The sequence below is a fragment of the Venturia canescens genome, chromosome 1 (assembly GCF_019457755.1).
Source record: "Venturia canescens isolate UGA chromosome 1, ASM1945775v1, whole genome shotgun sequence".
NCBI classification, from domain to species: domain Eukaryota; kingdom Metazoa; phylum Arthropoda; class Insecta; order Hymenoptera; family Ichneumonidae; genus Venturia; species Venturia canescens.
Genome location: NC_057421.1, coordinates 9,058,020 through 9,084,046, shown reverse-complemented (window position 1 = coordinate 9,084,046; position 26,027 = coordinate 9,058,020). Strand labels below are relative to the sequence as shown.

The window sequence follows — 26,027 nt, the reverse complement described above, 5'->3', positions numbered from 1 at the left end:
GAAAATAATATTTTTCCATTTGCATTGCTTATTTTAGAACGCCGGACGAATGGGTTTTAGAATCTGAAGCACAAAAAACGAAGCACATAGGAATTCGTGAAGCAGCGACAAAATCCATAGACGAGGTGAATTTGGTCCTATATCCCGCCGTTAACGGTGGAACACCGCCTCAGACTAGAACGAAGCAACGCCGAAAACCGGTCAAGAATTCGTGATGGTGCCGTGAAAGTGTCACATTAAGCTTGAGCGACGAGGGAACAAGCGAATCCGAGTACCAATTACTGGAGTAAATAACGGGTTTGACGCAAGAATCAGACGAAATAGAAACTTGTGACGAATGTTGAATCGAATTAACGGAAGTGAGAGAGAGAGAGAGAGAGAAAGAGGGAGAGAAGATACTACAATAAATGACAAAGAAGAGAGAAGGGAGTCAATCAACGATGGATCATCTCATCGAAACGATGAAAAAAAAATTCACTTTGGTCACTCGAAGATCTCGAAAATTCAAACAATCACACACTTCAAAATGAAGAGAACACCGTCGCGAGATTTATCTACGAGCGGGGTTCGAACGTCGTGCGGTTAAAAGAAGACTGGCCAAAAGGACGGCGCCGATACTACGAGCTAATTTTGGAGACTGATCGGATTGATGAATGCAACTTGGAAGATTTGGCAATGTGGAGGACACGTCGGATCCAAACGAAAAAAAAAACGAGAGTATAAAAGGAAAAAGAAGAAAGTGGTCGACGCACACACCTACATACTATAATCGAGCCAGGTTTAAAGGCTGCTCATAGCCACGAATTATTACGAGTAAAGCGCTAAGGTATTCCTAATTCATGTAGCCTAATGTCTGTGACATCTTAAGCGAAATAGATGAAAAAGGGGAACACAAAAATCGGAACTGCCAATGCGGGTATTCCTCTTCCTTGTCTGTGATTCGACGAGGATCGTTCTCCACCCGAGGATCCGACTTTCGGATTCAGAAGAGTTCGAGACCTTAAAATAAAAAAAAAAAAGAAAAGAAAAGAAAAGAAAAAGAAGAAAAAAGTGCCTCACCGTTGGATCGTAGAATTTGCGTACTTGGCTCGGCTAGACTTGATTATGGTGTAAATTTTGAACCTTCAGTTCCGGGTTTACACACGGCGATGGCGATAAATTCATTGTGCGGCTAAGAGACATCTTAAGAGAATGACAAAGAACGATTTGATAAGTATACATGTTATAACGAGATGGATTTAAAACAAACAAAAATACTGCAAAAGATACAAATGATCTCCATAATGAAGATCAACCGATGTCTAATTTTACCTGTTAAGTGTTAGCTAACGATAATAAGAGGAGAAAAAAGAAGAAAAAATAATCACTCTGGTGGCCTTAGAGAAATCATTTAATATCTGAAACATCGGTCGTACGAACTCTTCTGGGTCTTGGAGGTTCTTGGGTGGAGCGAACATAAAAACAGAACAATACAATTACACGCTGACAAACTTCGATCGATAGATGAACAAATGATGTTAATGCGAAAGGGTAAACACAGTTTTGGGCTGGAAATATTTATCTGGATGAGGTTAACAGTCTCGAAGTACCGTGTCAGCCATTGAAGATTCGAATACCCGTTTTCAAATTTTCCGATTCTCTTGAAAGCCTATTTTTTCCCGAACATAGTTGAATTTTCTTGCAGTTTCGAAGTGCCTGAATAAACGAAAATTTCAAAATATAAAACTCACAAATTTCTATTATTTTCCTATGAGATGAATCGACGGAGAAAATGGTACAAAATACAAATTTTCAAAACTCTGGAAGAGCTCAAGAACGCTATTTCGTCACTCTTGGCTAACAAATTTGTCTAAACTCGAGTTCACGAGACGCGTTTTTCATTTTTTTCTGAGAATGAGCAAGATCGAATTGTCGTTGAAAATACGTGAAATTTATTTGTGCTGAAAAATTTGAAGACTTTCGCTTCGGTTGACTACAATTTTCCACTTAACGCTGTCTCGTTGAAACTTTAATGATTATTTCCTTCGTCAGTTCGTACAGATGAAATATTTTCATTTATCGTAACACAGAGCTGTTACCCTCAGAAGGAGTCAAATAGAAAGACTGTGTTACACACTCGTATGGGAGATTTTTGTTTTTAACCCCAACATTCTTCGTGCCAGGTTCCGCTGTACGGAAGATCGAAAATAATATATTGGCAATTTCGTAATGTGAAGCGAGACATAATAGGGATCGGATAATCGCTGCTTGCAAGAGCGTGACCAGACGCCGAAATTGTGTATCGTGAAAAAAAGTGATGAAAGACAAAGAGAGAAGAGGGAAATGACCTCTCTCGCACTATCGCGCCCGTTCACGTTCTTGAACCGCGAAATATTGTACAGAGATGATGTATCGATTAAGGAAAATTTAACTTGTAAATTGTAAAGTAAAGGGAAGAGTTATTGAAAGCCGTGAATTATCAGGTGAAGAATGAATACGTGAGAAAGAGATGTAAAGCGGAATAATGAGTGTGCTTGGATTGTTCGACGATTATGTCAGCGTCGACGAATCTAGTTTAATTCGAAAAGCTAATTGAAATGAAAGAATATATAGAGAAAAGAAAAGCATAGGAAGCGACAAAAACATAAACGGACATAGACACACCAGCTAAGAAACACTGCCAATACGTGTAATTAAGAGTTCATCTTAAGCTTATAAGTGAACAAATAACGATTAATTAATAATTCATTGTAACGAAAGAAAAAAATCGATCGTATAATCATTGTAGATTTTTAATTATACCGCGTCCGGATACTCGCAGACAATTTTATATCAGCTATATAAAGAAGATAAGCAAAATGCGGCAATCCTTCGAGATTTTTGTTTTTTTGCTTCTTTTTTTCGATTAATTCGTAATTGTTCTACTCCAGGAATATATAGGTCTTATAGAGTATTTCCGAAACGCCCAAGTCGGACACCGAACCCGCCGACAAATCGTGTAAATAGTTAGACAAATTATTATCGCTACGACGTAATCCAATTTACACAAATTTTTGTTACTCTGTTTCTTACGTGTCATCACTGTTCTTTCCTACGCGAAAAATTTCATATAAAACAAAAGAAACATAGTTTTCGCTCGTTCTTAAAAACAAGACAAACGCGCACAACACGGGATCAGAACTCAATAGTCGAAATACATTCGATTTGTAAAAAAAATGATATATTCTCCCGGGAGATAATGAAGTAGAGTAGCGAATCGGAGAAATAAATGAAAACTCGTCACTGCCAAAAAAGTAATAAGAACACTGCCCTTTTTATCTTTTCGCACGGCGGATGTGGCTTTATACGCGATTGCAACATTTTTCTACTTCATAATTTTTGGATAACACTCGCTAATCTTTTCTTAATTTGCTCTCCTTGTCGAACGATCGTTAGATCATCATCGTATTATTCTCATTCTCATTCCAAGTAGAGAATAATAAATTTTCAAACACGGTAATTCTCATTTCTAGCAATGTGTTTCAATAATAGTGACAGAAACTGCCAATTCGGTCTATCAAACGACTTTTTAAGCCGGAAAATTCATTCGAATTTTCGTACTAATTAAAGAAACAACACTGCCAATCTACACGAAAGATTTTTTCGACGAAAGTCTTTTACAATGAGCTTGAGATTAAATGAAACAACAACGTTGAATCTTTTTGAATCGGATGTCATTCGATCAACTTTTATTGGGAGATTTTATCTATGCTTTCTGACGTCCAGTCAGAAAAAATATTCGTATCAAGATTTTTAGTACAAAGTTTGAAATCGATTACCGAACAAACATTTTTGTCGTTAGCTGTACAAATATTTTGAATTTTCTAACAAAACCGAGCTGCCTTCATCATTATTTCTTTCAGTCGTTTGTCCAAGTAAGATTGCAATTTAATTTCCTATTTTTTTTTTTTAGGAATTCATGAAACACTTTGAATATGAACTTTACCGTAGTTCATTTTTTCTGATTTCAATTTAATTTGAAGAGTTCTTCATATTCGAAATATACTCTTTGATACCATCAAAGACAAATAAAGCTCCCAAAGACAAGTTGTCGAAGAATTACATCGATAACTTCATTCGTTTAAATGTAAATCACAACTTTTATTACCCACGATATAATTGGCATTCGAAACACTTCAGCGCCATACGGTTGTCACATGCATACACATCCGTTTAGTGAAATTCATGATCGATTGTCACAGAGTCGTATTCTCATTTGCTCCTGGCTACGTTCCACGTGCGTTCAATTTATTCTTGTGGCATGGCGAACCAAATTTCATTGATCCTGCTCCAGAACGGTTGAAAAAAAACAACCCAGAACACAATTTTTTTCCAAGTCGAAATCCCTTTAATGAAGACAACCTCTCAAACGGCTGTAATTCAATTTTGTTTTTTTGCCCTCGTTCCAAAATTAGCCAAGTGGGACCAAATCTGCTCAAACCCATAATTTCTTTGATTGATTTATTTTTCATTTGTTCAATATTTGTGAGCAGGATGAAATTCGTGTTCGTTCAAGCTTGATCTCGTTGAAACAACCATGAGTGGGTACAGGGAGAGTAAGAAAACAATGAACTCGAAAACCGATGCTTTCGTCGTGTAAATCAGTTTGAATTAAATAGTAAGTGCAGCTAATTCGGTATCGCATTATGCTCGTTATTTTTTATTCAAAATTAGTTTTTCTTTCTTCTACAACAGAAAAAAAAACGAGAAAAAGAGTTGTCAGAATGTCATGAAAATTCGAACTGAACGGCTGTTATCGAAAAATAGAGAAATTTTGTGTACCAATTCGGAACGTTCCTGCCAACGTTAATCCCACCGGCGTGATTTTTTTTTATTCCTTTGTTTCCTTTAGGCTCATTATCTTGTATAATTTTTTGTCGAACTCGTAGACTGCGCAAACATAATTGTATCGGCGTAATTGCGATAATCATTATTATTTTCGACACTTCGAAGACTGTGGGCGAATTGCCTCGTTGATACGATACCGTAGGTTATAATTATAACTCGAATTACGGAAATTCATACGGACGCGAAAGAAAGGAAAGAAGAAAAAGGGTAATTAATTCCTACGATAAATTTGGGGTACGAAATGAAGGATCGGGATTCGTAAAAGCACCTCGACGACTGAATAAACCATGAGAAATTCATGACTCTCGATCGATGCGTTAATAAAAATTAATTGAAATTAAAAAACAAAACAAAACACGCCTATTTACAAGCGTTTGTGAAATGTGTTCCATTTAGTTTCTTTTCGTTCTTAGTTTTTATCGGCAATTAGCGATTTTTTCTTTAGTTTTATTAGTAAGTTTTATTTCATAAGTTAGGGTGCTTCTCTCGGGAAATTAAACCGAGCGACGTGGAACGATCCCAGCGAGAAAATCGAGAATCGACCACTGAACTTTCATTTGTACATTTTCTACACGCTCACACATTCTCCACTCCTCGCGACAATGTGTCCCCCCCCCCCCCCCCTACCCTTTTATTTGTTCTCTTACACTGAGAGAACTTATTTCCACGTTTTAGCGATCGCACACCTACCTATACGCCTTGCTCTTGTATATTTGATAAGCGTATGTTGTGTAACACTACAAAAGGATAAAAAGAGAGCGAGAAAGAATGGTCCGCTAAATAGTGAGTATTTCATAGATTTAGAGCGAGCACACAGACCGGTGGGATTTTTTTTTTCCTTTCGATTATAAATTTTTTGTCATTGAATCACTGCCGGCATCGCAAACATCGAGACGAGTGTCCTTCAAGAGCTACATTTTTGAATGACTCGATTTGAGATACTTAGAGAAACGATTAATCAAACTTATTTAGTTCAAATTTAATATTACGCATTAATTGATTATTCGAAATTGTGATGCGGTCATTCGAACAAATCCTGGTCGCAATATACTTATTGCAAACGGTTTTTTCAATTAATTATTGAAACGATATTGTCGTACGGTCATTAGCCGTTTTATCATTATTTTTCCATTCGCGCATAGCTCGAGGTATAAATTTTGAACGTTGTACGACTCTCTAAATCGCTCGTCACGTTGAATTGCGAGGCCAAATTCATTTAGACGAAAAAAGGAATTATGCTAACGAAAAAAACAACCCGTCACTGCCCCCTCCGGACGAAAACACCTTTTGCGTTCTCATCTGCGCAAATCGCACTCGCGCTAGGTACCCATAATTGCGTGCGATTCGATGAATTTCGCAAAACCTCTATATACATATATTTGTATATATGAATATGTAATTTTTCTTTTCTGTGATTTATCCAGAATAAATATCGGCGAGAGCGATTTGAATGAGCGTGCGAAAATAGCGTTTAATGAAATTGTAATAACCATTTTGTAGAGAAAAAGAAGTGAGAGAGAGCGAGAGCGAGAGAGAGAAAATACATTTTCTGTACATAAAATAAATACGATTGAAAAACAAAAATTAAGAGCTCGACGATTGTAGTTAAAGGGAAAATATTTAAAGAAAGAAAAACACAGTAATTAGAAAATAAACCATCGCGTGTCCATATTTTTTCAGGAAACGACAACAATCGAGACAAAATTGCAATGTTGAAGAACAAAAAAAATTATTTCGTGTTAAGATTTCTACAAGTACGTCGATGCACAAATAATTGAGATGCTCGTTGCATCGTGAAATGCTGTCGATTTTCGAGCAACAAGCCGGATGGCTTTGAAATTTTTATTTCCTCAAGCGTTGAATACGCGGGCACTTGTCAATCCGAACCATTTTGAAGAGATTTATCTAGAGCCTCTGAGAGTCGAGAAGATAATACGTTGGTCGAAAAATCAAGGAAAAATTGGCTTTGTTTCTTGTTACCTCGTGAACTACTTGAACAAATCACTTGAAAACGAAGAAAAACCGTTGAAAAGAAAAACCAGAAAACATTGCAGATTTGTCCCGAGAAAAGGAAAACTCGTAAACACACGCACACACGCGCACGCACGAGGCTGGATATTTTTTCTCATTCGAAAATGTGAAACTCTATTTTTCGAGGGCTCGTTCACGCTCCAACAAAAATTCTGTAAATAATAAGTCGTTTAGCCCTGAGCTATCGTATGCTCTGTACACGTGGACTTTCATTCAATTTTTCGTTTTCCAAACATATGTACAAATATATATGAAATGATATATTTGTATAATATAAGAGAAAAAAATGTTCTTGCATTTATGACAAATTGTTTGTAGAGCGTGAGTCGATCAAACAAAATTCATGAAAAAATACCACAAGGGTGTAAGAGAATTTCGTGCGGAAGAAAAACCATGAGAGAGAGAGAGAGAGAGAGAGAGAGAGAATATATTTGAAGCAAAGAATAACTTTCGGGTATTCGCGATTGCGGGTCAAAGCAGACACGTGGTTACGAGCCAAGAACGTTTTCTATTAATTCTTCATTTGTGTCTTTTCATCTGATATCTCGAACGATAAAAGCTGAGAAAAAACGTTGGTTTGTTTCGAGATGAAATTCCTTTATATTATTTTTCTCTTTTGTTCGTTTTACAATCGTATTATATACAGACGTAATTTTTAGTACACCGTCGAGAAAAAGCCTGCATATAATGTAATAGAGAATAGCGAATGTATATTATATAAAGTGTATTGAGAAACGATTTTATTCAAATACAACTGACTTCGATAAGAATTTTGTCAAAAAAAAAATTTTTTTTTTCGTTTTTTTGTATTTGTTGTACATTTTAAATTGTTTTGATTATATTTCTGTTCGGTGCTTCCAATACCGTGAGACAAATATGTGCTTAAGTGAACCACAATCCTTTTCTGAAGTCGCGAATTACCCGGAGGCCAATGAGCTCGAGACTTGTGTGAAACAAAGATTTTTCATTGTACATAGGGAAACAGATTTTCGACTATGATGAGCAAATACCTCTGTAACGTGAAACTTGATGAAAAATAGTGAGAGAAGAAAATGTATTGTGTTACGGTGCGAAATCACATGGGGACAACCAAGCTTTTCTGTGATATTCACTTTGATGAACTGGAGGGTGATCTAGATCGATAATACTCCGCTGATGTTTTTTTTCTTCAATTTCACGATTTAATCAATTTTCAAATACTACACGTTTTTGCCGATACTCATCAATCTGTCTCTCACAAGTAGTAAAATCGGATCGAAGTACTCATCCCCTTATTGCGCTCTCTAATCAATGTACACCGTGTGAAGATTAAAACACGAACTGCCGAACATCATTAAGGATATTCTGACTGTAAACGGTTTTAAAAGTAGCGAATTTTTAAGAATTTCGACCTGCACTACGGCGCACATTCAATTCGGTTTTGACGAATCACGATTGCACAACAGCTTTACAAATCACGTTTATACCGTCAATTATTTTCCGTTTATCGAACTAACTGGGTATTTTAAGGCGAGAAATCCCTCAAGAAGGGGAAAAATAGGTATTTTTGCGGAATTTTTTAGAGGGAATGAAACAATTTTTTTTTTGATATTTTCAAATTTGAACATGGGGTTTTGTGTTCAGCTGAAACTATTTAATAAGTGTCGTTCGTTTACTGACATACTAAGGATGTACCTAAAAAATGATGACAGACTGCATAATTGAGAATTTGGGAGCGATTTTGCTTAAGTTCGAATTTCGACCATTTTTTCGACATATTTGACCCCAAACAAGTTATTTATTTACACGCTACCATTCAAAATTTAGGTATATCCTTCCGATTATTTTGCTGAGAGTAACCTCCCAAAATTTCATCCAGATCGGTCTATAACTTTTTGAGCTACGACATGAGCAGTTTTTGACATGCTAGTTCTGAGATAATCGCGTTTAATTTAATTTTTAGTTTTCCTTTGGTCAGTATATTCTTTGAGTATCGAAGAACTTTCAAAACATATAAAAATAATCATTTTTTTCAAAATTCTAAGGAGATTTCTCGCCTTAAGATAAAATCGACTAATCAGGCTTGAAAACATTTCTTATGATTAGATTGCCCTGTGAATTTTCGCTTCGACCAATTCCGAAAGTCAATTTATTTGATTCTTTGTCTGAACACAGTCGTTCAACTTGTTTTATTGCATGCTTTTGAAACGAGTCTTTTTTTAACTTGATATGTAGTACTTATGAATGGTTTTCGTTATTTCTAGAACCCAATTAGGCTACTGTCGACAAAAGCTCGTTAAGATATTTTCCTTGTTTCATTTAACAGCACGAAAGCCATTTGGAATCGTTTACAAATAACGAGGCATGTGAAATTTACAGGTTTCTTTCGTTTATCAATGGATGCTCGAAATTCAACGACAAATAACTTTTCGGCGATACGATGCATCAGATTTTAATGAAGCTTTATAACAAAAACTTTGGTTACTCGCGTTGGCACAATTCTCGCAATTTTAGCACAACACACACATGAAAACTCAACACGATCAATTACGTATTTTGATAAATCTACGATAAAAAATATTCCCAGACAAACCTTCGTACGTTCAGTTGTTTTGAGAATGATAATTTTCTATTTTTTGGTTATTTCGTTGACTGGGAGCTGAAAAAATGTTAAAAAAACATTCACTACTTTTCAAACCGTAAAAACATGGTTGGCATTTTCTTGGATTACGATAATGACATTATTTTTGGCAATGGAATAAAAATATTGAGAAAACATGCTGGTAGCATCACAAGCTGCAGGGTGTGGTAACGAAACTGAAGAATGTTTGGCACGGTGACATAGTCGTAACAAAATATCCTTCTAGATCGCCCTGCGGCTCGTCCAATAATTTGAAAATCACAAAATTCCATTTTGTAATTAGTTTGTTATTCGTGTGTGTGCTACACGCTGAATGAGAGAGTTATAGAACAAATATTTGCCACGAATAATTTGAACTATTGTATATAATCCGTTGATTTCGAGTCGTTACGGAAATAATCTTGTACAGTGATTGTAAAATATTTTAGAATCGGGAAACGATGGCAATCGAAAGAAGCGTGTCAGATAAGGTTCCTTACGAAAATTTTTACGTTTTGTCGACGAATTCCCGATTCTAAATAATACGCATCGCTATAAAGGTGGAGCGAGCAAACGAGCGAATTTCGCAGCCTCATCGCCTGATATCCGAGTAATGAGTCACGAAACGGTAGTTCGAGGAAGGAATTCCTTCGATTCTTATCGTAATCTGAATCAAACTATTTTCTAATCTAATCGTAATTTCAGCCTCGAAAATTAATGAAAACTTATATTTTCGACGTGCGACGAGCCACGCTGAAAAACATCGCGACGTATTTTCGCTATCTAATCAATTCTGCGTTCTCGAAGCAAATTGAAATTTCGGTCTCTATCGAAGTTCCCGATCGATCGGAGCCGCTTCAGAGATTATCACCGTTGCTCGAAATTTCGACTCGTCACCAATCGAAACCGTGCATTTATTCCGCCCCAATAATCAGGCTAATTACTCGAATTAAATCGGATTTTCGATTCCGTCTTCGTAGCACTTGGTATTCTCATGAAAGAATTTCTCGCCTTTTTCGAGAGCTCGCGTAGTGCAACGTCGTATAACGTCCGGTTTCCGTTTCCTCCGAGTTGACAGAAATTTCATACGAGCCTTTTCGGAACGCAGGAGTTTTGCGTGGATCATGGAAACCCGATATTTTCCATCCGGTGGCGAGTGCACGGTCTCCAGCCGTGGCCGTGCGCTGCGTCGCCCGTTCTGATCCATCGACAACCTGCTCGTCGGATCGGCCGAGTTCCAAAGATCCACGAAATTCAGCGGTCCTACTCACGGTTTCGGGATCATGGCTCGGTAATGAGCGGTGAGTCGGAACACCGAGGCGGTTCTATTATTATTTCGGAATCGATTTAGCCCCCCTGGGACGATCATTATCGTTGATACATTGAAACATCATTGAAAAACCGGAGATACTTACGACGCAATCCGGCTGATTAGCTACGTTAATGAGCGGGAAAGCCTGACGGCGCATTAAATGCCGCTATTCCTCGTACCTATTTCGTAATACTGTGGCTCAGCAATTTGTACGAGCGCGGGGAAAAGTACACGGCGTTTGCTCATCCGTACGATCACAGGCGGTCCAATCGACAAAATCCTCGGTTCTCTCCGCTTCCCCGAGGGAGATGCATCTCCGAGTACATATAAAATGCACGCAGACGCTCAAGAGGAAGCAAAAGACGGATGCCGCGGACTTCCGCGTATAAAAACCCGTACGCGTCTTCGGTACTGGCTCGTTGAGATCCCCGAACGTGGATGCTGTAGAAAGAGAAGATCAAGAAATAAAGTAAGGAAATAAAAAGCAGGTAAAAAGGAGGCTGCGATGAGCCGAACGTTGATTTGCTCGTTCCGCCTCGGAATCTCTGACGCGAGTCCGTCCGGCCACGAGGCTTTTCTCAGTGCACTTATCTCTACAGGACACTCCGCTTGAAATGAGACGATTTTTTCATCAACGTTTCAAGATTTACTGAAGAATTGAAGGTTTAAAGTGCCGTTAGAGCAACAGAAAGAGGCTGCGAGCGCGGATGCTTGGAAATTTTTACAGTACAAAGTTTTAATTTTCATGACAATAAAATCAAATTTTCTTCAATCAAGAGAAAATTTTATTTTCTCTTTCCATGAAAATCTGCGTTGCGCACCGTGCAAATGTCTCAACGTTCAAGCTCATTCCTCGCCTCTGTTGCAATTACGGTTGTTTTAATCTTCTTTTTATCTTCGTGCATGACGCACCGCGAGCGGATTTTTCTCCCAGCAAATCGTTCTGATTTCAAAGTCCGAAAAGTTCCGGAAATGCAGAAAAAACTATAATCGTAAGCGGAGTAATTGCTTCGAGAATCGGTTCCTCCGTCGGTCATAATTACTTTGCTTCCACTCACTTTTTTTACGATCTTTTCCTACAAAAAATCATACGATGAGAAACGAGTGACAGATTCTTGAATTCGTGCGGAAATAAATCATAAAACACATCATTATTGAGATCCTCTGGTCCCACGGTACTTTATACGATTTATTGGTTTTTTTTTAAAAATGGAAACTCTTCGCAGTGAAGCAGACAAATACCGTTGTCATGAAAGATCGTCTCATGTCATGGGAAAGATCGTGCTCTTTATCCCAAAACCTCACGGGTCAGTTTTTTTCAAAATTTTCACTTATTCAACTATCGAAATGGAGAATTCTTTGAATCACTCGTGCGATCCGTTTCTTTTGTCGAAAAATTGCGATGTCTTTGAAAACTTATTTCACTTTTGATAACCGAACGGCGATATATAAGTGAAATTAATTTTTGTACCAACTCGTCGCTCGATTGGATCCCGACGAAGAAGCAGCGAAATTCCATCATCGAAATCGAAGCATCGAAGCATTTTCTTGCATTTCACACTGGATCGGTAAGGCCGTTGCACGCGGTTAATGAAAACTCGTCGTTTTTAATTCGGTATCCAGTGAATATTGGATAAAATGATTTTAAAAACCGGAGGTTTGGGTAAAAAGGCGTGTTTACATTGAGAGAGAATGCCTTATGCATTATTGCTCTATTACTATGGTGTATCGATCGGCCACAAGAAAATGCAGCGTATAGAATCGCAGCTCGATATAATGCCGGGGGGATTCGCGCTGGAGATGTTGCGATGAGCCAACATTGGCAATAGGGGAATGAGCTGAGCTGCTGTTACTACTGCTGTGATGCGATTACGCGAAAGATGAAGCGAGAGAGAGAGAGAGAGAGAGAGAAAGAGTGAGAGAGAGAAGGAAAAGAGAGAAAAAAGCTTCGTTTCTTGCTCTATACTGTTTGTGCTGCACGCCCCCCCCCCCCCCCCCCCCCCCCCCCCCGCCGCCCCTGCCGTCGGCCGTTACATTGCGATTTTACAGTTAAAGACACGTCGTACCTGTCGCCCGAGAGTTCGAGTGCGCTATCTTTACCAGCAGATGAAATTAAAGTTGGTCGATGCGTCTCTCGCGATCAGGAGCAAAATCGTTCGTCCTGTCGCCGCGGCGTCGTTTCCTTTTTGCTCGTTTCTCCGTTCAGCCTTTCTTTAAGGGCCCGTGGAATGACGCGTCTCCGCCGTGTCTCATATTCTCGTGATTAAGAGCTCGGACGAGAGGAAGATCGGTGTCGACGCACGGACTCCGAACGGCGCCGGTCCCACACTCCTCGCGATCGATTATACGAACGCGCATTTTTTCTCCACGTGCCAGCGTAATTCAACGACGGTCTTATTATTTACGGTTCTATTCTCTGCTGGGACGCGAATATCTTCTCCCCGAATCGTCTTCAGCTTCCTCGAATCGAAATTCCAGCCGCCCACGGTCACATCCGTAAATTTCGACTGAAAGTGTCCGCTTTTATGCGATCTTCTTTCGAATTCTATCTTCGTTTGATTATCAGTTTTTTTGTTTGAACTCTCGTACTAAGAAAAAAGTTTTATACTATATTCTGTGGAACTCGAGTCATGAAATACGAAACAAATTTTGTGATGCGAGAGCAAAATATTCTTAAAGTGCTCCTTTCCATTCTTTAAGGCAGATCTTGCCCGTTTGATCGTATTTTACGGGGGTCTGAATTGGGTCGAATTTCACTTCACAATTAAAGATATTATCACTCTGCGCGCTAATGTCAGATTTATTAATGCAAAATTGTAAATACATTTTTTCAAATTTTTTTTTGACGAATGAAATTACATTCGCAGTGTTAATAAAAACGACGCTGAAGTTTGCAACGTCGCGAAGTCCAACGAAATGATCTAAAAAAACTCTCAAATAATTCCAGTAAATCTCCATCAATTTTCTTCCCTGTCGAATTTCCAATTCGTAATTTTTTAAGCCACATCAATAATTCGTGAAATAAAAGAATAATTAATTATAAATCTTTTTTTCGTTCGTTTCGTTGAACTCCAACGTTGCAAACTTCAACGTCATTAATAAAAAAACGGAAGGCTATGACAGGAATGGGCCAAGCCTGAGCCAAGAAGAAACAAAATTCCGAAATAAGCAAATGTCAAGTTGTACGAGGGCTCATTATCAATTTCGTTCAATCTTTGACGCAATATGTCTGAATTACTGGTAAGACAATTGCCTCGAATTTTTTCCCAGACCTTCATTGTATACTCAATCGTTATTGTGTACTTTTTCGTAAACTTCGTGTGTTTTTCTTTACATTTGAACACGTTTATTTAAATAACCAATAAAACGAACCATTTGGAATTTGATTTGCATGTCAGTCGATTGAAAGTCTGAGTAAATTTCAAGACTTTCTTAAAAAAAAAATCGTTCCGTGCATGAACTACCTTAACGTACGCTGAAAATTTCCATGACGAAAGAAAAATAACGAATCCTGCACCAAGAACCCTGAAAGCATGAACCCAGTGTCGGGATTTTGGGCTTGAATTCACGAAATAATAATTCTGGAAATAAAATTGTGAGCAGTAAATTAAAGTCGAATTGGTTCGCGCTGTTTCAGCTGAACATCGATCTTCTCAAATTATGTAAAATGCTTAGCGGTATAAAACTGTCGAGCAAGGAACATTTCGGATGTGACTGGTAGGGCGATCGAGCGTTAATCGTGGTCGTACACTTTCCGTCCAGAATCCAATCAAATTCATACTCCATTGACCGAATGCAATAGCACGAAGTTTTAATGAGTTTCATTTCTACTCGGTTGAACCAGCTTTCCCTCAATTGTCTAGAAAAAATGGTTTTTTCTTCAAAAATAATTTTTTCCGGGTCTCATTTGAGTTTCGCGATTCACCGAAGCACAAAAACCCCTTAATTTTTCAATGTGGATAAAAAAAAGGAAATTCCGATCAAAAGTCCGTCACTTCCGGGTTACAGTTCGCCGGGAATCTCCAACGAAACGACTCGTTTCCGGGGATCACTCATGAGAGCGGTATCCTCGAGCTCCAGTGAAAAATAAACATAGCCGAGATCTCTCTTCGCCCAGAAATCTCCGTTTCTCAGATCCGTGAAGCGCAGAAAATCGATCAAATTTGAAAAATACAATGTCGCATCCGTTGAATTTCAAAGAAAAATCGTCTCTCCGAATTCTCACTGACACACTCTCTATTTATTTCCCCGTGATGATAAAATGTTGTGCGCACAACATTAGGCAAGGAAAGAAGCCGTAACGAAATACAAATTGTATATTCCAAAACCCAAACGATTGTTCGGAAGAAAACCACAAAAAATGAACAAAATATTTGATTGTAATTGAAGAAACTTTGTAAATATATCACCAAAGTTTGTAAAATATTCGAGTAATTAAAAAAAATATAATCAACTTTTCCTGATTTATTTTACTACCAAAAGAAGCTCTGTTCCCTTAAAAAAATTTGAAAACAAAATCAACCTCGCACTCATGATTTTCGATACTTGGAACTTAATTCGTTACCTTGAAAATGCAATTCACGAGCGTGACTCGTCGGTGTAAGAACCGTGATGTAAAAAAACAATCGTAAGTTATTCTTCCAGGTACAGTTTCTTCGAAATTTTATCATTTTTTTTGTAAATGGTGTCACATACGAGCTTGTAAAAAGGTAAACATTAGTGACCGTCAATTGTTATGTACATAAGTCGGAGAGTTTCTATCAATAATTTCCGGAATAGAGACACGTACCAAGCGATTGAACATGTTCGATAAAACTCACGTTAAAGTGTTGTGTCAACGCTGACTCCGCGAAGCCGATAAACTGGCGAGCACGTACGGTCCTATTTATATTTTGTTCTCCAATATTCATATTACGCTATCATTAGAACGCTGAAAGAAGAACAAAGAGCGCTGGCACAGGCACGCAGTTTTTACCGCCATCCGTCGATATAAACAATTTTTTCGATAACTCCGCCAGGCACACAAAGAATCTTATATATTGTTATGAATCGTTTGTTTCGTATTTTCAACATATTCCCTGAAGTGAGTAAAATGCGTTGCGATAGCACGAGTATCCATGCAACACTTTCGTAGTCTCGGCATTTGATATAAAACTTCCACCAAGCATGGTTTGTATTCGTTGTACGTGCTAATACATATTCTTCGCAATAATAACGTGCTCGCAGATGCAAATTGACTCTTATATTTACGAACGAATTGTCGAACGTTGGTGTTTCAACGTTTGGAACTTAATTTTTTGTTCATTTTTTTTATCTCATTTTATCAGCAGATTTTTGCAGCTTTCTTATATCCCCTAACAGAGCTTTTTTCATCGGTCAAACCGTAACGGAAAAGTTCAACTTGGAACATTTTGAGGTTAGGACCGCAGCGCGTACTCGTCGCATCACTTTTCTACAATTTTATATTCAAAATTTAGAATACGAGAAACGCAGATTTATTCGAGCTTGGAGTCGCTCTGACTTTTAGCGAGATCGACTGAGAGTGTGTGATAAAATTGAGAAAAAAAAGAAATAGAAAAACACTGTTGAAACGCACGAGAGAAACAGCTCCATTGTTTGTCTATTTGACGGTCTCGCGGTGATAAGAAATTCGATTAAGAGTATGGCGCTCCAGCGCGATAATTGCAGCAAGAAATACTCACGCGTCTTGTGTGCCGGTTGAATCATCATGTCGGTGACCTCAGGACAGATCGACAGGAAGAAACATCGCGATATGTATACATGTGAAAACGAATTGTTTTTTCAAAACATATTTTTATTGATGTTTTTTTGTAACTCCAGCCACCATTACTGGGAGAGGAAGAAGGAATAAGAACAACGTACGTCTCGGCTGCTCGTAAAGTATCATATAACGCAATTGTCCCGGGAGGCACACAACCATTTTCTTATCACTGTGGCGATTAAATATATAACACAACATATCCATGCATTTGGGTCTACGAACACGGTGTCCAGAGATTGAGAATCCGCGGAACACAAGTTCACGTGACACGTGAAGTCGTGAGTCGTTACGAAACCTAACCTAAAGATTCATTCGAGTTCGAAAAATTCGCGATGAACAGTCGGTCGGCATGAGTCGAAGCCGGCCGAAACAGTCGCTCCCGCGCCATCTGCACGCCCTAACCTAGAACCGTTAGAAATTGTTTCGTTGAAAAATGGTAAACTCTTTGATTTCGAACGTTGCTTCTGATATAATTTGGCTTCGGTCACATTCAATGATGGAGCACCTTGTATACGTACGGAGTGAATGCGCGCTCGCAAACGCAAAAAGGTATTGTCGTAAATGGATTGCCAATAACGAGTTTGTTGAGTATTAAACACGAATATCGCGCGCGTGTGCGCATGCGTGCATGCGCCAACTTCGGAATATACAAAATGGCCCTCTAGAGAAATACGGTATGGAGAAATACTAAGATACATTATTATTTGCTCCGGATGATCATATATAAAGTTTATAATTTGCGATGTCCATATCTGCACGAGATAACGAGTCTCCTCGTTTTCCAGTATCGAATATGAAGTATCGATTCTTAGCAGACAAAAGGCCGTAACTTGCGGAAAGACTCGGGACTCTCGCGGTGTCTCGTAAATCGATTAGGACGTCGTAATTTTCTTATTGTATTTCAAAAAATTCTTCGAATCCCACTAAATATCGTACAATAATAAAAATGTCAAACTCATTAAGGTGGCGTTCCAAGGAATTGTTATCTCCGTTACTTCGATTTCGAAATTACATTATTTATTATACGAGTGTTTTAAAGTGCTCATCAATAGCGAGAGGCCTCCGCATAATACACATAGTGAGTGCTGGACGTTCTGTTTCGTGTTTCATCGTAAAAAATGTCGCTGCAGCTGCGGGTTTTTGTCAACTCACTTCTCGTACAATAGTTGTTTTCAAGTGAATAATAATACTCGTAAATTATTTTTGCTGCATCGAACGATCTTACCGGTTATTAACGATCAAATTATGTTGGACGTTAGAACTACGTACGTATTCATCTCGTCCATGAGGCCGGGCTCCAGGCGCTTCGCCGTTTTACCCAGCACGATTCACATGAGCCGCGGATCGTCGCGTGTGCAGTGTCATTTGTGACCATAACCTTCAAAACGATCAATTATTCTGTATATCAACGGCGTGCTCCAGGGGTTCTCTTTTTTTACTTATCAACATAATTATTAAAGTGAAACAAAAGTTCGTGATAGAATGCTCGATCCTAATACAAAAATCATTTCAGCTTCAGGCACTGACGTTTGTGCGCGCGCCTTTTATTTTGGCCAATCTTAATCCCGCTAAATGTACCAATAAACACAAAATATCCTCGCAACGTATAATCGTACCTCCGCAAATGTATGAGTTCGGTTATTCCGCGTTTGGTGTTTATGGCGTGTGTTCGAGTCTCGCGAGCGTTCGGTCGCCGTCGAAGCGAGCGGGGGGAGGGGGAAGGGGCCAGCGCTCCAGCCGATCGGTGTCTCGTGTACGCGTACTCGTGTATACGCTCAGTCTCGAACGCGAGTTCGACGCGATAGGACATATTTATATTCGTGTTCTCTCTCTCTCTCCCATTCGTACCGTATCTCCATTCGTCTACAATTCTTTTGTCGAAGAATTAGATTGAAGCTTCCGTGCGCGTGCGTTTCGCTATCGTAAAAAAATATTGATCGTATTACATGAAATAAAAAAATAAAAATAATTTGAAAAAACGGTTGTAAAAAGTGTCCGTGAACGTCGCCGCATAGTTGCGAAAAGTGCATCGACGTTGCGAAAAGTGTCAAAGAGAGTGTGCTCCGGGGGGTGGGGAAAAAAGTGTCGTACACGAGTTTGTTTTTCTTTTAGTTTTGTCTTCAAACGTTTAGTCATAAATAACTTCCGGTGTGTGTGCGCGCGCGCGCGCGCGATCAAACAGCGATAAAAGAACGAGAAAATATCAATATCAGCGTTTACGGAAAAAACAACAACCCACCCACCATCTTGAAGTGTTTTGAACGAATATACTGCGAGAGTTGAGAAATATAAAAGTACACGAGACGAGGCTGTACTTTTTGCGAAGCGAAGGAAAATAGAGAAGTGTGTTTAAGAGGATCTTCGAGCTAACCTGCCTTCTGGAATTTATTTTTTTTTGGTGAGTACATTTTTACGCTTTCTTGCTCTCTCATTTCTCTTTTCTTTTCGTACCACGGCTGGATATGAGGTAATATTAAGCGTACACGTCGAAGGATATTTTTCGCTGCCGATGGGTCTCTGGAAACGGATCAGGGTACGCCTGAGTGCGGTGACGAGTAAATAGAGAGAGAGAGTCGCGGTCACCTTTTTCGCGTTGTTTTGAAATAGATTCGGAATAAAGCGACATTCGATACTCGCAGGACATTTTTCAAGCTTTTTTCCAGTCACGCAAAGCGACTCGTAGAAATGCGCGCGCAAACAATTCGTGTTTATCGCCAGCTGTTTATTTTTCTTTCATTATTCATCGGGATCGATAAGCGCCGTTGTGCATTTGACATTCCGGTTATTACGTTGATGAATAAATTGTCGCGTTCACGAGTGTAAAATACTTGCAAACCTCTCGTTGCAACTTACTAGAAAATATTCATAGACGCACATGCACATTCATTATAACGTATACGCATAATTCGGCATAAATGAACAACCTCTCTGGAGGATCCCTCCTGATGATTACGGTGACGCGTACACGTGATGATTTCCCCTTTCGCGATCGACCAACAGGTTTTCCCGTACTTTTTATACACAACATTCATACCGTATAAAGAAACACGATAGATGCGATGATCGTTGACTTACGTAACGCGGGGTCGACCATGGTGACCTCGGTGCAAAATTTTCCTTGCGGACTGAGTTAGAAAAACAGGTGTTTAGTTATTTTTATTTTTTATTATTTTTTTTTCTCAAACGTACACTGTACATATTTTTCAATTTAACTTGATCGCAGAACTCGTGTAGCTTATCATTGGAAAAAAATGAAAAATAACCGGTAACGAAAGGCGTGGCACGCGAGGGATTATTTAACTCGCGAGGCCCGTGCTAAGTAACGATATTTACGATAAATAACCTGAATCAAATTTAATGAGGCCTTAGGTCGCCTGAGCATTTTTTCTTTTCGCATGAAATTCAAATAAATTACGGACAACTCTTTTCAGAAAATATCATTGATATTTTCTCGTGAATAAAAACCACTCATTTCGAAAGCCAAGAACACTGTCATAATAAATCGAGGGGATCGTGAAATTTTCGTGAATTTTACGCTTTTCATTGATACGCCAGTAACTGCACTTCTGTCTATCGTTCCTTCATCTCGCTTCGGGTGCTCTCTCAATCCCTCGAGATCGAAGATGACTGATAAAAAGAGAGCGATTTATATGTAGATTCGTTGAATCTTTTAATAGGTTCAGAAAAATTGAAAGGCATGCTGAAACTTGATTGCAATAATTATTTATTTTTTATGAATTAGCGATGATGTCATTCTTTTGTTCCTTTTTGATAAGACAAAAGTTCAATCATGCGTGTCATTACGAAATCGATTCTCGGAATAAATTCTTTCATTATCGTCACCAAGACTGATGAAAATCAATCATCAAATTCTTTTTTTATTATTAATTTTTTCAATTTTATGTTAGTACTCAAATTTATGCTCTTTTTTCGCTTATTTTTTTAACTGTACTTATCGAATTATCGAGTATCGAGAATCCTTATCCTGAAACGAATTGTCTGCATCGTGTCCGCTGGCGTCATAAGTTTTTTTTATTTTTCAGTCAAGCAATAATTGGATGATTGAAATTTTTTTTCACCCCAATTTCAAAAAAATCGCTCGACACTGCGCGTCCAAGTGTGGCAAAAAAGTATTTTTTTTTTGTAATCGTTCGATTTCGATTTTGAACTTGAGATTTTTCAATTAAACGTTTCTTTCCTAAGATCCACGTGTTTTTTTTCAGTCAACGGAAAACCTGGGCGGCGTCGTTTTTTCTAGTTCTTCGAGTCCATTACGAGCCTTTCCATAACACTCTCTCTCTCTTTCTCCCTCGTTCTTTGAAACGCTCAGACGCCTGTGCGACCCGGAGATAATGTTCGGAAAAACAAAAAGTCGAAACAATGCTGCGCCATGGCGTGTGTACCAGGTTGGTGGTTCGAATGTCGTGAAGAGGGCTCTCCGGAGTCAGGAAGTGCACGAGCGAGAGTAATAACAAAATATTTATCGCAAGAGTGTTTCCTTTCTCTCGGATCGTGATACACGTTATTCAAACACTCGAGTCTCTGCCACCCACGACATCGGTGCTCCATTCAATGATAATTCAAACGATATATTTTCTCGTTTGCCGTTTTCTTTCCCATTCTTTTTTTTCATATTTTTTATCTCTCCTCCCTCTTCCCCTCGGTTGCATCTGCCAATACTTCGTCGTATATAATAAACGCCGTACTAACCATTGGACATTAAAGCTAAATTGTACGTTCATCGATTCTCGTCGTGTATATATTGTAAAACGGCACTTGGAGTTTCTAGTCTCGTAATTATACGCACACATACGTTCGCGCGCCTTCTTTCGCGATGAAAAAAAAACGAAAGTTCGACGATGTCAACTGATTTGCGCAGAAATAGTCAAAAATCACGATTTTCAGGTGAATCAATGTGACTAATTTTTTTGAAGTTTTCTCGCTTCTTAAAAACTTGAAAATTCGTAACGCAACGAAACTGCAAACGTTTTTATGCAAAACCATACCCAAAATGGATACGTGGAACCGACGGATTGGACGAAATTTCCATAAAAAAACATAAATTATTGTGCGCTCACATCGTGACCGAGTTTCAGAAAAATAGACTTTTCTTTTGACACCGGTCTCGTACCCCGGATAACAAGTATGTGCGGAGTCGTAAACAAGAAAAAGAGCATGCAACGAAACAATTATCGATTCTCCGAATAACATGCTATTTGCATGAATTTTCTACGGTTGCTGCTGTTATAGTTGCTCCATTGTCTCGTGAAGTTTGTACCGGTACGAATGAGCTAAATTTTCAAGTGTTTATTTTTTGTAGGGTTGGAAGACACGAGGATGGGATTTTTTTTCATGTTCCTGAGCTCAGCGTCGCTGTTATTTCACGTGACGTTACTATTGCACATTGCCAATAATCTCTCTCTCTTTCTCTCTCTGTCTCTCCGGAGTGTGTAACTTTTCACAGCGACGCAGTGCGTCGCTCCATTCGTCAATGTGCGAGGAGTCTCGAAGCCGAGGAGAAAACGTGCTAAAATTTCTTAGAAAATTCCCAAGCATATATTCGAGTGCGAAGAGCGAGGGAATGAAGTGTTGGACGTCGAATTTCACCAGCAAGAAAGGAAAGCCCCTCCCGTCGAGGGGAGCACACTCGACGACGCCCATTTATTATTTTTCACTTGCTTCTTCGTCCTATCGATTCCGCGGGGCCGAGAAAGACGGAAAGAGCTTCAAGGTCACATTGTTTTCGAGACCGCACAGTGTTTTGGGAAACTTGTTGATATTCGAGCACCGGTTGGGAGCTTGACCGCGTGTCTTTTGACGTTTGTGTTCAGGCTCGAATCTGACATTCTTACGAATAATCGATCCTCGTGTCACAATAGTCTCTCCTCCGAGCGTACCGAGCGTACTCGAAGCTCCGCAAACCTCTGTAAACCTAGCAGAGCCAAGTCCCACTATTGAATTTACCATGGAAGAAAATAAAGTGCTTTTATGTGCTGCGATTAAAATTTTTGTGCCTTTTTTCGGGAAAATTGAATATCGAAGTGTTTGGCTGGCTCATCGATAAGCTACACCGAGAAAAAAAAGTCATTTCAAGAGTTTTCTTCATTCAACTGCAACGTTTTCGGATAAAATGAATCTGTAGTTTGATCTCAAACAATTTCGGTAATTCAATCATTTTTAACTTTGTGATGATCGCATATTTCATCGGCACCCCGCAATGCCACATTTCTTCGTTGCAACGACTTTTTCTCTCAGTGCAGCAGAGCATAGCTGAGCACTTCGATTTTCAATTTTCCCGAAAAAAGCACAAAAAATTTTTTACTGTAGCACATAAAAAACATTTTATTTTCGTCCATAGTAAATTCATTTTTGATGACGCTGAAGTTTCCAACGTTGGAGTCCAACGAAATGATCGAAAAAAACTCTCCAATAATTCCAGTAATTCTCCTATTTTGTTCCCTGCCAAATTTGCGATTCGTAGTTTTTCAAGGTGCACCAACGATTCGTGAAATAAAAAATTGGTGAATTGCATACGTTTTTTTCGTTCATTTCGTCGGACTCCAACGTTGGAAACTTCAGCGTCGTCATTTTTGGGACTTTGCTCTGCTAGATTTACAGGGGTGCTCCACAACCTACTCGTAGGTCAGAGGTCGTGGATTAAAAATTTCGCCAAAGTTCAACCAGAAGGAATTCCTCTCGGCCAAACTTGATCGGAATCGTGATACTCGTATTGTTATGTGACGTAATACGAGTCCTCGCATTCGTCATCATCATTGTTCTATCAGCAGACTCAAATATACGGATTTGCACGGATCGTGCACAGCATCGGGATCAATTTTCGACTTGTGTGCTTAAACTTGATCGTCTGTTCTGTATTAATCCTCAAGTTTCTCCTTACGAACGTTATACACTCGAATCGAAAGAACACGTGCACGCGATTAATCAATCATCTTTCGTACTGGCTCACTCCGCGTATAAACGATAAGTCTACAAATTTGTTCACGTTATACGTAGATTTGGTACGTATGTGCAGCGAGTCGAGCTCGCTGCTCGCAATATCGTGTGCTTCGATCGCTCGTTTGTTTCCCTGTGTGTCGACGGGCATCGACGCGTCGTCGAGAGACCGAACCTGCCGAACGCAATCCTGAATCTTCATTTTTTTTTCACGAGCATTATGCGCACGGGTGTTTGTGGATTCGCGATTCATCGAGCGGAACTTTGGTGGAAGAATTTTTGCGATTTATGGCCATGGAGAGTTTTTTGCCTGCGTGGGACTCGATAATCTTTCTTTTTTGCTCATTCCAGTCGCTGCTTTTTTCGCAACGAATTCTTCGCGGCGGACACTCCGAGGACGCTCATCGGAGGCGGTTGAGAAATGCAGTCGTTAATAAACTAAAATCATTGCTTCCCTCGAATGGGGATTTTGATGTTTTCACCAATACTTCGGAAACGATGCGGACGACATCGGACGAATCTAAAAAATATGTTTTGCGCTCTCGCAAGGCCGTGTTGCATGCAAATGTGACGCGATGGTGCGCCAAATATAGACGATAAATAATCCTCGTTGCGCATCGTTTCGTAAAGATTTCTTGGAACAATAAAACTCTACGCGATTCTCGAGGCTCACTCGACTCGCTTCTTTTCTCGGATCTTCTTCGTGCAGGTACAAACCTCAGGAAATCCCGAAGCACCCAAATCATCATTCAATCGCTTTCTGTTGATTAAAATAAAAATTAAAATCTCGAAAAAAATGAAAACCTTCGCAACTCGATAGAAATAGAAACGCGATCGATTCGTCTTGAGTTTTTTTACATCGGAATTAAAATTTTCCTTATTTTATGAATTTGGAATGATATTTTAGGGATCGACAGGGTGTCTAACGACCTGAAAAGTCATGAAAATTCTTAAATGTCATGAAATTACACTCGGACCTGAAAAAATCATTAAATGTCATGAAAAATTACCAAACAACCTGATTTTTTAAGATCTCTGCAACGCTCATTGTCATTGTCGATTTTTTGGTTTTCTTCAACATGATTTCAAAATTCGCGGGGTGGCGACAATGTCTGGTTCGTCAATACTCATCATCGATATAAAAACGAATATCGAATGAATAGTTTGTAAGAAAAAAAAGATTCTTTATTTCAAAATAAAATATCATTTCTTTGTTATTTTTATTGAATTTTTTTATAATTAAAAGATGAATAAAAAGTATCAGAACCATAAGAAAAGTCATGAAAAATTCCTGTTCCTTGACTTAAAAAGCCTTAAAAGTCATGAAATTTCTGTTCTTGTCAAAATTAGACACCCTGATCGAGAGACACGAGTCAGATGTCCCTGGACAAAAATGTAGCACGTAGTTTTACGGGGACAGAAAAAAGAGGGTCTTGGGCAGGCTTGCCAGCAATCGTGTAACGTGCCGTTTATTGCGTGTCCTAAGATAATATTTGGTTACCTCCCGATGGAGGAAGGGCGGGGGAGAACAAGTTCGCGAGCTAACAAACTGCCTGCTTTATATAGCAGAATATCTGGAATTATCATCATTCGGATGATTTTTATACGAGAAAGCATGGCACAAAAAAATAGCGCACAGGCCGATACGTTTTTTGATAAGGATTTTTGATAAGGATACTGTGCGAGTACAAGACGCTCGCACAGTTCGTACGACTATCTCATCGACCTAAAAAAATACTCGAAAACGAGTGACCAGAAGGAAACGCGCAGGTGTGACCTCCAACGCGATCTAATCTCAGCACACTTAATACGCGGCACAATAAACCCAAAAATTACGATAGTGCACGTCCTCGTGATGCTAAACTTGAGTCAGGTTAACTCACGACTAATGTTCCAGTGACAAATGTACAAACATTCTAGATAAGTTTTTATATTCGTGAGGAAATGCACGATATTAAGTTTCAGTGTCATTGGCTCGTCTGCGCCAAATGTCTCATCGACGAGGTGTTCCACGCCGAATCGACCCTCGTTTAAGAACTTTTCAGCTTGAACATTTTTATGGTTTCTTACGCAAAATCTTTTTCGGTTATTGTTTTTATAAAAGGTTTTTTATCTTCTGAGAATGTTTTCCCACATTCTTGCATCGTGCTCGAAACGCACGTAGCACAAAGTATCGAATGCGAATGAATGACGCTGAAGTTTGCAACGTTGGAGTCCAACGAAATTATTTGAAAGAACCCTCCAATAATTGCAGTAGTTTTCCAATTTCGTCCCCCGCCGAATTTGCAATTCGTAGTTTTCCAACCTGCAGAAATGAAAAATTGCTTAATCACAATTTTTTTTTCTTCCTTTCGTTGGACTCGAGCGTTGCAAACTTCAGCATCGTTGCAAATTGATGTGGCAATGGTCCCAAAGTACGCAGCTCGCATACTTCGAGAGGAGCTACGTAACCAAAGAGTACTTGTGTAGCATCGCAGTATGTG

At 39.0% G+C, this 26,027-nt stretch overlaps 2 protein-coding genes and 1 long non-coding RNA gene across 6 annotated transcripts in view; 2 read left to right on the top strand and 1 right to left on the bottom strand.

Moving 5' to 3' along the window:
• LOC122419475 (AE binding protein 2 jing) overlaps positions 1–7,667 on the top strand; it is a 117,742-nt gene extending 110,075 nt beyond the window's left edge. The window contains exon 8 of the mRNA XM_043434067.1: positions 38–7,667. Within this exon, the coding sequence (XP_043290002.1) occupies positions 38–215 (178 nt within the window). The 3' untranslated portion in view covers positions 216–7,667. The remainder of the gene's footprint in view (positions 1–37) is intronic.
• Positions 7,668–16,611: 8,944 nt separating this feature from the next.
• On the bottom strand, positions 16,612–18,249 carry LOC122419476 (uncharacterized). Its single transcript, XR_006262901.1, has 3 exons — positions 18,207–18,249; positions 17,860–17,968; positions 16,612–16,992 (listed from the first exon to the last, which is right to left on the bottom strand). It is a non-coding gene; the product is annotated as an uncharacterized lncRNA (long non-coding RNA).
• Positions 18,250–18,364: 115 nt separating this feature from the next.
• The window catches only part of LOC122419206 (SH3 and multiple ankyrin repeat domains protein 3), a 180,320-nt gene continuing 172,657 nt past the window's right edge, over positions 18,365–26,027 (top strand). For 3 of the 4 annotated variants that reach the window (XM_043433557.1, XM_043433556.1, XM_043433559.1), the window contains exon 1: positions 18,365–18,988. The gene's annotated coding sequence lies outside the window, so the exon portion shown is untranslated. The remainder of the gene's footprint in view (positions 18,989–26,027) is intronic. The other variant, XM_043433560.1, reaches the window with a different exon arrangement.